Source organism: Siniperca chuatsi, linkage group LG1 (assembly GCF_020085105.1).
Source record: "Siniperca chuatsi isolate FFG_IHB_CAS linkage group LG1, ASM2008510v1, whole genome shotgun sequence".
Taxonomy (NCBI): domain Eukaryota; kingdom Metazoa; phylum Chordata; class Actinopteri; order Centrarchiformes; family Sinipercidae; genus Siniperca; species Siniperca chuatsi.
The window spans coordinates 34,820,771-34,834,304 of record NC_058042.1 but is presented as its reverse complement, the minus strand read 5'-3'; the positions used below and the strand labels follow the sequence as shown (position 1 = coordinate 34,834,304).

General features: G+C 41.6%; 1 protein-coding gene across 3 annotated transcripts in view; it reads right to left on the bottom strand.

Moving 5' to 3' along the window:
* Positions 1 to 13,534, bottom strand: part of adamts17 (ADAM metallopeptidase with thrombospondin type 1 motif, 17) — a 302,033-nt gene that overhangs the window by 97,063 nt on the left and 191,436 nt on the right. For all 3 annotated transcript variants that reach the window (XM_044189615.1, XM_044189625.1, XM_044189606.1), the window contains exons 11-13: positions 3,638 to 3,739; positions 3,314 to 3,459; positions 2,518 to 2,687 (exon numbers count right to left, since the gene is read on the bottom strand). In XM_044189615.1, the coding sequence (XP_044045550.1) occupies positions 2,518 to 2,687; positions 3,314 to 3,459; positions 3,638 to 3,739 (418 nt within the window). The remainder of the gene's footprint in view (positions 1 to 2,517; positions 2,688 to 3,313; positions 3,460 to 3,637; positions 3,740 to 13,534) is intronic.

Here is a 13,534-nt window from a genome sequence, read left to right as displayed (position 1 = left end):
CCTTGTGAGAATGGAACAAAAGATAGGAGGCAAATCAGCAGATCCAGCAGGAGGGCAGAGCTCCTTGTTCAGAGAGGTGCCACTCAGCACTCAGGTGACATTCTGTAAAGATACATGTTCTAAATGTATATGTTCATTGGGGAGTTTCAGGCAATTCGAGGTGTGAGGTTACACCTGGGCCGAGACAAGAATTTTGTGAACAAAAAATGTACAACAATGCAACAAAATTAAGGATGACGTCACTATGGGTTGTGGTTAAGGTTAGCATAATTATAACATTGGCATAGGTAAAACCTGGTGAGGATGCTAAGTCAAACACACCCACAATCTTGCGTGTCCATCAGGTGCATGCTGGGTCTTGCTAAAATGCTCATCATCCAGTAGTGACTTCTATGTTCACTTAGGAAATGCCACCTTAAGGGTAGTGTGTGAGGTCTTTTTGCTTTTTTTTGACAATTCTTGTCACCAAGTGCTCATTCAGCTCAAAACACTTTAAAATTTTAGGAGCACAGTGTGACCTGAGAGGCTGAGTGGACTGGTTATATTATGCTTTGAGAATGAATGAGCAAAGAAGTTGAACCTAGAGCAGGTTGTTGAGGACTTTGCAGCGCACAAGGCTCAAAACAAACTCGCTGATAGTTGTAACTCACACTCCGGTGGAAAATGTCAACAACCACTGCGTTGCATAGCAACAAAGCGTTTTGTGTGAGTGCATGTTGTGTGGCGACCCCTGCTGTTACCTGTTAAGCAGTGCTCTTATAACTCACTTCACTGTTTTGGTCATCAGTGCCTGATGACCAACCTGATGCCTAGGATCCCCCCCACCCCACCCCCCACCCACCCCCAGGTACCTCATTCCTGGGATCCAAGGAATACTGACACTTATTGACACTGATATGTATTGATTTTATTTTAATATTTCATTTGCTGTGCTTATAGGTATATGTATGCATATATATATAGATATATTTATAGGTACATGGATTGCCATAATAACAGAGCCTAGTTTATTCAGGAGATATGTGAGGTGTTTGGTATCTTTCAGCAACTGAGGAGCGGCCGGCTGCTGACCCGCTTTCCAGCAGAGAGAAAAAGTAGAGTGAATGGAGGAAAATAAGAGAAAGTACAGTCTGTACACTGGCTGATAAGCAAATAATAATAAGCTAAATAAGCAGGGACTGAAAAAAACACTCCAACTGTCAAATACTTGTAATTAATGTGAGGCAAAATTATGCGTCATATTCAGTCTGAACACACTTTAAGAGATGGAGTGACTTTTAGGAATTTATAAGAAGTTGCTGGTTTGGGCTGCATTTGAAGTTGTTTCTGTTGTCTCCGTAGACATAGTACAGTATGTACAGTCTAAAATACATAAATCAAGTTCTATATATGAAATAGCATGTAAATTGATTCGATTTTTACAATGCACGCCTATAACAATTGTGTGGCTTTGTCTACAATATGTCACATGTTCTCATTGCATCACACCTTTTTTGCATTCTGCTTTATGAAATATGTTTCATGTTTTGTCTTTCACATGGGTCATATTTCTTATTTCGTTGCTTGCTTTAGTCTGTTCAGTTGCTAGTATTTTGCAAAAAATGTTTGATCTCAAGCTGACAGGGTACAGTGTGTATATTGTTGGTTATCCCATTAATTCCTATTCATATCCATATTTATATTCTTATATTTCCATTTTGCTTTCTCAGTGAAACTGTTTCCCAATAGAATTCCACAAGTCCACCTTACTGAAAATATCTTTAGTATCTGTGGTGTGAAATACTGCATAATCCTGCACAGTAGCACTTCCAAGCTTCTCACTGGCATTCTGTTATTTAGTGGTGTAACATGACAAAAGCATACAAACAAGAGAAGTTTGAATCATTGAGTATTCATGACCTGTGTGTTTTAAATCTGTCAAGATATATAAAAGTATAAAATGTGTGTCTAAAATCCTGAACGTGCTGCAGCCTGTTCAGGCCACTGCATGGCTTTCAAGTAACACACTAATTACTCCAACAGTGAAAGCTTTAATGTAATTATTCCTCCCTGGGCACAGTATAAAGAACATTCATTTTAAAGCTCCCTCCCCTCTTTAGGATTCGTCAGTTTTAACATTTACCCAACCACTGTTGACGCCCACTGTTTTTGTCACCTTTTAACACACACAACATCAAAGTAGTGGGAATATTTCCACCCAGTGTTAACTTTTCCAACAGTTCGCTCAATGTGTGGATAATTATGGAAGAAGAAAAATTTCAGTGTTGGATCTTTGGAAAAACAGCAGTGTAAAATGTTACAGGGTAGTTTTTCTGTCACTGTTTGTAACCCTGTATCTGCATCTACTACTCTTTCTTGTGGTGTACAACAAGGTTCTGTTCTGGGCCCTTATTGTTAGGCACATGAGATTGTCTACTTTTCATGTAGGCCTCAGAATTACATGAAAGGTATACAAACTTTAAAAAGCAGCTCAAGCCCTTGCTTAGGTTTTTCCTTCCATGTGTGTGTGTGTCTCACCATCATTAATAATAGCAGTCAGCATGCTACCCTTCTTCTTACTGGCATGTCGGTCGTAGGATAGACACTGCAGGTCCCTGAAGCTGGGTGCCCCTTTGGGACAGGGAGGACCTTCACAGGCCTTGTGCTCCACACTTGCCTTCTGACAGTGTCGCCCACCAGGACCAGGGCTGCGTGAGCACACACACACAGAAACACACAGGCACGCACACACACACACACACACACACACACACACACACACACACACACACATATATAATGAACACTCAGTTTAGGAAACAGATAGAGGCTAACACGTGTCTGTAAGCATAGGTATCTAACAAGATGAATTGATGGAATTTTTTGAGCAGGTATTATCATGATAGTGCAAACAGATCAGGGTTACTTTCTTTTGGGTATTTTTTTTTTTGAATACATAGTGCACAGGTTCATACATGGATTTCATGACTACTAACAGACTCTTGCACTCAGATGACGCTTTGTTCGTGCTGCCAATATATATAAATTGTTTGTAAATTTAATTTTGAGCCTAAAAGTATTATTTCATTTAATGTTTTAGGCATTTAAAGGGAAATGTTGTAGCATTTTTATTGCAATGTGGGAAATATTATGGCAGGTACAATCTCTCTCTCTCTCTCTCTCTCACTCACTCACTCACTCACTCACTCACTCACTCACTCACTCACTCACTCACTCACTCACTCACTCACTCACACACACACACACACACACACACACACACACACCCCCTACATAAACACACACAGACATAAAGACAGACAGGTTGACATACGGAGGGTTGTCACATTTCCTCTGTCTGAACTGGACTCCAGTACCGCAGGTCCTGCTGCACATGCTCCACTGGCTCCATGGACTCCAGTCACCATCCACATGCTGAGGGATGGGAGTCTTACTGACACACTCGCCTGCCCTGCACCACTGACACACACACACACAAACACACACATGCACAGATTAAAATTATTTCAAATACACTTCACATAGTCTTCATTTAGGCGAGTCAACAGGCATCTTCTATCAGAAGCTGTTGCCTGAGAGAAGTGAAGATCTGAGTATTTGTGCATGGAAGCACAGTGTGTGAGTGAGACAGTCCTACCTTGTCTACTCCACACTCTGTACCGTCCAGAGGAGGATCCAGTTTGGTCTTGCAGGATGCATCTCCCTCTACTAAACACCACAGGCCAGCACACATCAGGTGCTGATACAAACACACACACACACACACACACACACACACACACACACACACAAAATACGGGAGATACCATAAATTGTCACATAAAAGCTGGTATTCACATGGTAGATTCAGCATCAGATAAATTTACTGTTAAATTCCATCAGTACAACAACAGTTTGTGAAACACAATGTTTGTGTTTCCTTTGCTAAGGTTGTGTATTAAGTCACTACCAGGTGGATTGACACAGTAAAGACCTACTTAATATCAGGCTTCAGTCGCGGAGGTCCTACTGGAATCTCATCATTTTACAACAAAAAACAAGGAAGACAAAAAATTAACACTTGTTCATCTTACTTCAACCCTTCATGCATCTACTTACTACTGTACTTACTTTACAATTACAATTTACAATGACCTGCATGCTTGTAAAATGAATTTATTTTATTTTGACCTTGGACCTCTTCCCAGTCTCTTCCCTTTCTGTTTCTGGTTGTTTCACTGATTCCCCACAGGTGTCACATGTGATGGGATGGGGAGTGGGGAGTCTTTGTTGTATGGTTTGTGGTAAGTGCTGACTCCTTGTGACTTGAAGACTGCTTAGATGTTCTGAGAGTGCGGGAGTGCCACTGGGATATTTCTGGTGGTCCCTGTTGATGTAGCAGTGTCTTTCCTGAGGCCTGTACTACGAAGGGAGTTTAGGGTTATCAAGGGAAGTCATGGTTGACTGCCTATAATGGTGTTAAATGGTACTACGATGATGAATAAGATGTTGGTTTGTTGAGTCAGTGTCAACTAAATTGGAGTTTGTGCGCGTTCGGTAATGCAGGCAGAGTTTTTTCATAATGGCTCATGCTCCTTATTTTTCCCCAGAAGAATGCACACTGATAATGTCAGGATATGAAGAGTTTAAAGAAACGTTAACGGCCAAATCTAACAACGTGATGGCCAACAAAGCCAAGGAGGCTTGTTGGCAGCACATTGCTGATAGTGTGAATTCTTAAGTAATGCCATAGTGTTCTTGTCATATGTTCTCTATTTTGTCATATGGACTCTTCTTTTATTTGTAATATGATTGAGATATAAAGGTATGACATATTAGGGACATTGTAGGGGGAGAGGAATAATGATCAGATAAAAACCTCTAATTTCCAAGATTAAAGTGGTAAATTTACGAGAAAACCCTCCCACAACTTTACAAGTAAAAAACTTGAATATTTTCTGACATTATAGTCATAAATTTATGAGAGAAACACCATGTCACAGCCTGACATGGCCTCACCAGCGTGTAATCACCCACACCTGCTCCCAGTTACACTCCTGCCCTCAATCAGCCCCAATCACAGCCAGTATAAAGTCACTCCACTCACCTCACTCAGTATCCAACCTCGTTCGCGTACAGGACTCTACCTCCCATATACCAAAAGTGTTCTTTGCAAGAATTTCCAGTACTTTTCCCCCTTCTCCAGTGTGTCTCCCATGGCTCCTCCAGTCCTCCGTGGCTTCATCAGTCTCCTGTGGCTTCTCCAGTGACTTCCCTGCAACCACTTCCCCTATCCAAACCTTCTCCACTCCTGGTTGTCACACAATAAAGTTCATTCCTATCACCCTCGGTGTCTCCCGCCTGTCTGTAATCTGTAACAGAAGGTCGGACCGATACCACCAAGATGACAGCCAGAAGTGCCGATGGCCCCTTCCTCAACCTGAGTTGTCTGGCCCAGCGATACCTCCTCTGGCGGCTGACTAGTTGGTGCAGCCGGGGACCTTCTCAGGCTCAGTGGGAGAATGTGAGGAGTTTCTAGCAAAATGCTACCTGGTCTTTCTCCTATATCTGTCTCAGTTCCCGACTGAACGGTCTCGGGTGGCCTTCGTAGTGCTCCGGCTGGCCTGCCCAGCGCTGCGCCTCCCTGAGGTGACTAGCTCCACCCGAGTCCAAGCTCCTGGTCGTCCGCCCGAGGTGACCAGCTCCACCTGGGTCCAAGCTCCTGGTCATCCGCCCGAGGTGACCAGCTCCACCCGGGTCCAAGCTATGGGCCGACCGCCAGAGTCCCCAAGCTCCACACCTGCTCAGACTCCGAGCAGCTCCCCGGATTGGCTTGCTCCTTATGGACAGGCCACCGCGTTGGGGGGGTTCGGCCCTCAGGAGCTGGCCGTGGAAGGGGGGGTACTGTCACAGCCTGTCATGGCCTCACCAACCTGTAATCACCCACACCTGCTCCCATTTACACTCCTGCCCTCAATCATCTCCTCACAAGATGGCGTCGCCGTCCCAACATGCAACACGCCGTGATGTACCTTCACATTCCCTTAGTATTTAGCTATTATAGTAAGAAGTATGGGCACTGGTATATGTAATAACTGTCCTTTTATACCAAAAGCTGTAAAGAAAGCAAGGGAAGTATATATAATAAAGACGTGGACGGTGGGAGTGGATGACCCCGTTAAAGAGTAACTGCCCGTATGGGACGCTCTAAGAAGTAAAGCAAACGCACCCGCAACAATGCTGGGATCATTACACTGGTCAACACTACACCTAGCATTCTATTGGTTGTGGGGTTTTGACAGGGTTATTGCACAAAAAAGTCCAAGAGCAGAGGATAAATCTGTGAGCAGACGTTTCGCGAGTGCACAGAAGCAGCCTGAGCGCAAGGAGAAGGATTGAAGCTGGAGCGCATGAAATATGTACAAGCAACAATATATGTGCAGGCACACAGTTTTAGTAGAAACAGAGCAAATCTAAGTTTAAGCAGGGGCTATTCAAATGCGAGGGCAGGGTTTTGAGGGAAAGCATTACAAAATCTGAACTGATGCATGCCATGCTATCAAATTAAAAGAACACACTCTTGAATAAAGATAGGAAAAAAATCGCATTTCTCTCAGGAACCAAAGGAAGCCAGGAGTCCCTCACTGTATATACTACAAAATAGCTATCACTGTCATTTTAATAAGAATATTTAATAACTTTCAAATAACAAACACTTCTTTTTCTGTTCTTCTTTTTCTCTATTGTCATAGAGTTTCCTCAAATGAGTTAAACAGCACTCCTCCGGCTTGTAAGCACTTCTAAACGTCAGCTAGTGTGCATAGTTGAACATGATATTACACCCGTCCTATTCTACTCAAAGGAAAAGCTGAAGTTGATAAAAAAATAGTTAAGTATCAGACTGTGAAATGCAATTACCATCACGTCAGTGCGAATCTGTAAATGGTCGCTGAAAATGACAGTTCTAAAGTAAACTCTGAAGCAACAAACAAAAGAGTTTTCAAGATCCTTGAAATTAAACAACCGGGAGAGTTAGCTTATTTGTCAGTGTTGTTAATCATATTAGCTCCAGTGTTTTTGTGAGACTAGTTAGCTCATAGCGCTGGAGCTCTGTCAACAGACAAACAAAATGACCATTACAGCAACAGATGCAATGGGAAAATAAATATGATGTTATATATATGATATGGGCACTACATCTCCATGAAGGAAGGAGAATATTCCTGACGGCAAATAACGTGACTGAGATACACTCCCTCTCTGTGTCTCTCTCTCTCTGTGTCTGTCTTTTTGCTTGCTGGTTTTCTTTCCTGATGGTGAAATGTTTCTCCATGGCTGTCTTTGTGTATCTCCTTAACAAGAACGCAGCAAAGACATCATAATATGTATTGTAGGTTCTTTGTCTCTTGACTACATATACATGGCCAGTAGGGACAGAGCATACAGGGCTTTCCAGTTGTGCATTTATTGGGTGTTCAGTCACCTGATGACTGTGTGTGATTTGTGAAGGAGCCTGTGCAGAAGGTCTGCTGTAAGTTGCTTGTGGGAATATATTCATTATTGTTTTGTTTTTAAACTGTGCTGTATAATTATTAATACGTTTAGAGTAACTAGAATACTGTAGGCCTGTAAATGTAAACTTTTAGATTTGTGAACCTTTTTTATTGTTTATTCTTTTTACTATTCAGCACCTATCAGAGCACAAGCTCTGTAGTAGTGTATATATTTTAGTATGCTAAAAAAATGCATACAAAACATGTGTAAGTCATGTAGATGCTATGTGCATTGTTTCTTTTTGATGTGAACAGAAATCCGACATCAAAAAGTTTACTAATTGAATGTTATGTAGGGTTAGGGTTAGGGTTAGGGTTAGGGGTTAGGGTTAGGGTTAGGGGTTAGGGTAGGGTTGCTTGTAGGGTTGTATTACACCACAATAGAATGGTAAAGTTACGCTGCGTGCATGGACTTGTGCAGGCGATGGTTTTGCAGATGGTGAAACATGGTGTGGCTGTATTTCTGTAAAAGATTGGAAACTGTTTCGTTCTGTCATCTGCCCAGACCTGAGACACTTTATCAACGCTTTATATGAAAGTATTAGAAAATGCTTTGTTTTTGACGACTGGTGTGCAATCAGGCCTTCTGCCCTCCATGTGTGGGCCAAAAATCAGACATGCTGACTACTAATAACAAATGGTAGGTTGAATAGTGTATTATAGCCTACACAGTTATAGAAAGCATGCACTCGTGATTGTGTGTGTGAGATAAGCTTATTTTACAGTGTTTTTCTGTCTTTCTAATATAATTTATTGTTTTTCAGAATACAGGCCATGCACCAGTCCATATCCGGTGGCCTGGGTGTATATCAGAACCCCACCTCCTTTATCTCCGTTGGCCTGCACACCTTCACTGTCTCCGACATCTCCGCAGACCTCTCCAGAACATCTGTCATCTCAGCTGTCCTGGTCACCTCCATCATCTCCGCTGGCCTGGCTGCCTATCGGAACACCACCTCCTCTATCTCCACCTCCTCCAGCTCTGTTGATCCGTACACCTCCAGCATCTCCACCTCCTACCGACTTACAAGAGGCGAGCAGAAACGTGGCTAGTGACCAGCTGGACGGTGGGCTGTCGGCAGTGTTCATAGACGCCGTTAAAACAGTTGTCTTTCATCTGCTCAATACTGTTTTGTACAATTATTAGGAGGAGATCTGCTACGGCTATCAGATTAATCTCTGACTTTGTCAAAGTAGTTCAAATTCACAGGGTTGGTCAGTATTGGAGAGGGTTAAAAGAGTAGAAAGTTTAAAGTATTGGGGAACTTTTTTTTTACGATAACCTATATATTTTTTTCTTTTGTTTCATGGGAAATTGTTTGAGAGGCCTGTTTAGGGTCGTCAGGGAGCGCTACATTATATGTGACCTAACTGCCTTTCTAGATCAGGCAACTGATAACAAAGTGAACGAACAAAATACAAAAGCAAAAGTCAAGTCAAGCCGTCTGATGTCTGTAGATTAGAAAAATTGATGGATGTAGTAAGAGCTCAGTCTTGTGCAACGCCATGGAAAGAGCTGGTGCAACTGACTAATGATGATTAAAACTCGGTGTTGGAGACTTTTTGTGCAGTAATTATGCATATACCATCAAATGATTTTAAAGCGCTAAAAGTGCAACACATGCTTATGTTGTACACTTTGTTGGTAGATGCCATAAGTCTGTATGTTCAAGAACAACAACAATAATGTTGGACACCTTACATGTGTTGCAAAAGTTGCACATTTTCATAAACAGTAAAATCGGGATTCCCGTTTTAACTGAAACCTTGCATGTGTTTAAAATATTCTTCATAGTCTTTGTGATTATTGTTGTGTGTGATATACATTGATGTATGCAGAAAAGACTACGATTAGTATAGCGGCAAAATAAATATAACATAACGTAAAACAAACACAAAGTGATCATTTATGTTTCATAGTGATCATGAAGAGTATGTTGCAAAAGATTTATTATGACCCTGCTCATCCGCGTGGTCTTGGAAATGTGTATAAGCTTCGCAAGGTGGTCAGGGATTGTACTGGAGTGACATCTACACTACCCGAGGTTAAACGCTTTTTATTGGGACAAGATGTGTATACCCTTCATGCCAAAGCGGCTAAACATTTCTAGAGAAACAGGGTTCTGGTTAGCGGAACTGACAAGCAGTTCCAAATTGATCTAGTTGATATGTGTGAATATTCAGCAGAAAATGATAACGTACGATACTTGTTGATGTATTGATGTATTTTCTAAATATTCATGGGTCAGGTGTCTTCAAAACCAAATCTGCTTCCGCTGTTACAAGTGCTTTTAACAACATTCTGAGCGAGGGCCATGTGCCTGTAAAACTCCAAACGGATGCAGGCCTAGAGTTTTATAATAAGCAGTTTTAACAACTAATGGATCAGTATAAAATCCATAATTTTTCAACATTAAACGAGACAAAGGCTAGTGTAGTGGAGCGTTTTAACAGAACCTTCAAGCATCGTATGTGGAGATATTTAATAGCTGTTAATTCACGTAGATATGTTGACAGGGTCCAGGACCTTGTTGAAGCCTATAACAAGTCTCATCATAGATCAATAAAGATGCCGCCCACCGCAGTAAATAAAGACAATGAGAGTCTTTAACAACTTGTACAAGCTAAAACCACAGAGAATGGTGTCCTTTAAATTTCGTTTAGGGGATACAGTGAGAATATCAAAACTCAAAGGTGTGTTCAGAAAAGGTTATGGACAAACATTCACAGATGAGTTTTTTTTACAATAACTGAGTGCATAGCCACCTGTATATAGACTAAAGGTTCGTGCTGGTGAAGCGTTGAAAGGCACATTTTATGAATCGGAGTTACAATTAGTAACTACCGATAAAAAGTGTTTAAAATAGAAAAAATATTGTCCAGAAAAAGATCAGGATGTAAAATGCTGGTTCTTGTGAAATGGTTGGCCCGAGAAATTTAACACATGGCTCTCTGAAAAAGCCATGATGTGCAATAAAAGGATTATGCTATCTGCGTACGCGTTCACTTTTGAATTGAAGCATATCCGTGTCAGAACAATGGAAAAGAACAGCTTTTAGGTTAAATTGCCTAGACATGCTTCAATACAGGTATATCCAAATAATAAGATATGGCAATACGGGACAAAATGAGCAAAGCCAATCGTTCTGAGCAAGCCATACGAGGTGGGGGTTATTGAGTTCTAATATCCCTGGGTCTGGGCTAGTTTTTCTGCAGATGATGCCGATGTGACTGTCTATGTTTCTAAAACACAGCAGACATTGACTAAAACTCAGTTGGTTTTTACGATTCTATACCTAGTATAGTAAAAGAATTTAATTTGAAATGCTTTCTTCACCAGGCAACATCCCGCATAAGTCTACAGTATATCAATATTACAAATCTTTTTTATTTTTCGGGGGCAGAAGGAACTACTTTAACATTTAAAAGGACAATTAGCTGAAAAACTGGGTTTTAACCCGGGGGAACTGTTTGAGATACCACCAACTCATAATTTTAGGAAACACTATGCAGCACCACAGCCTGCCGACATTCTCGGCTTACAATATTTTCCTGTACAGCGATATAGCAGATTATCAGCTTATTGGAGATTCTTATGTGCCGCTACCCCGCTGTATAATTGTATCTGACGAGGTTCGTCGTATGCCCACTCTGACTTACGACAAGTCACACTACACATCACTCTCTAAATCAATTATTGACGACATTGAGATCTCATTAAAAATTTACCAAAACCAGTATATACCTTTCACATATGGGAAAGTAATTGTTCAACTACATTTCAGACCTATGAGACAGTATTTTTAAGTGCAAATTGAAAAATGACACAAAGACCGTACACCAGAAATTATGGTCGATATATGTTGTACTATATGAACCAAGCGGATGGTGAATTACCTGGCTTTATTGGGACAAGTACATTATACGGCCAAGGGCAAGGAGTCTTAGTACTGCGTTTATCTCATTATTAGATTTGATTGGCTTTGGTCAGAGTGTACATAAACCCACTCACTGTTTTAACAACACCCTCAACCTTGTTCTGGTATATGGCATTGAAATTTAACATTTAATAGTCTTTCCACAGAATTCCTTTTATCTGACCATTATTTAATAACTTTTGAACTCCTATTACTGGACCACACGCCATTAGGCAAAAACTCCTACTCTAGATGTCTATCTGATAGTGCTGTAGCTAAATTTAAGGAAGCGAGCCCATCTGTACTTGGCCCAAACACCTCCGAGACACATTATCTAAAGATATAGTTTCTCTAGATGGTATTGCCCTGGCCTCCAGCACCACCGTAAGGAACCTCTGAGTTATCTTTGATCAGGATTTATCCTTTAACTCCCACATGAAACAAACTTCAAGGACTGCCTTCTTTCCCCTACGTAACATTGCAAAAATTTGGTACATCCTGTCTCAAAATGATGCCGAAAAACTAGTCCATGCATTTGTTACTTCTAGGCTGGACTATAGCAATTCCTTATTATCAGGCTGCCCGAATAAGCCACTTAAGACTCTCCAGTTGATCCAGAATGCTGCGGCATGTGTACCGACAAGAACTAAGAAAAGAGACCATATTTCTCCAACATTAGCTTTTCTGCACTGGCTTCCTATAAAATTCAGAATAGAATATAAAATCCTTCTCCTCACCTACAAAGCTCTTAATGGTCAGACACCATCATATCTTAAAAAGCTCATACCTGACTAGAACACTGTGCTCCAAGAATGCAGGGTTACTTGTGGTTCCTAGAGTCTCCAAAAGTAGAATGGGAGCCAGAGCCTTCAGTTATCAAGTTCATCTCCTGTGGAATCAGGTCCCAGTTTGGGTTCGGGAGGCAGACACCATCTCCACATTTAAGAGTAGGCTTAAGACTTTATTCTTTGATAAAGCTTATAGTTAGGGCTGGCTTGGGTGAGTCCTGAACCATGCCTTAGTTATGCTGCTATAGGCCTAGACTGCTGGGAGACTTCCCATGATACACCTCTCTCCTCTTCTCCCTCTCCATCTGTATGCATTTTTATCCCATTACTGCATGTTACTAACTCGACATCTTCTCTCTCCCGTAGTTTTGTGCTTTCTCGTCTCTCTCCTCTCTTCTTCTGTCGCTTTCAGCAGGTATTTCTGCCTCCAGACCTGCAGAGTCTGGATCTGTGGATGTGGCCCACCTGCTGCCCCCATGTTCCAGCTCAACAACTGTTACTACAGTTGTTGTTATTGGCTTTCTTACTATTATTGTCATTATTATTCCTATGACTATCATTCCTATTATTATTACTTAACTCATGTGACAATATGCTTGTCAAGCTATTTACAGCTACACTCATATAATTTAGCAGCTCATCATCATCCTAGCAGCTGGCTATCCAGCTAGCTTATTCACTAACTTGACGTGTTTTGTACTCCTTGGAGAGGTCTCAGTGTCTGTCTGAGGTACAACACTGTTTTATAAAACCTTTTGCATACAGGCCTTATTATGTCAGTGAATTCACCATCAGCGTCGGCTCTGTAGGCAAAGTAGTCCCACAGTAGACTTCGCCAGCCCATTTTGTTAACCAGTACAGGGCGTGGAGGTATTATTTCTGAAGATGACATGGTGTTGTTGTCAGTAGTAGAGTTGAGGCAGAGGCATTGCTTCTCTCTCTCACGCTGAGACTCACGCTGTATCATTGGGGATGAATGCACAGGCACATCCCTGACCATAGACAGTACAGTGGAGATTCAGACAAATTATACATTTCATCCTCTTAATCACTTACACCAGAGACACAATTGACCTACAACAAGTACCGTTCTAACATCCATCCATCCATCCATCCATTTTCTACCGCTTGGTCCCGTTAGGGGTCGCGGGTGACTGGAGCCTATCCCAGTGACTTTGGGCCTTAGGCAGGGTACACCCTGGACAGTGGCCAACTCGTCGCAGGGCTCCGTTCTAACATTTTTAACAAAAAGTATCGACCATAACAACCATTACTTTCACACTGTTACTTTCACACT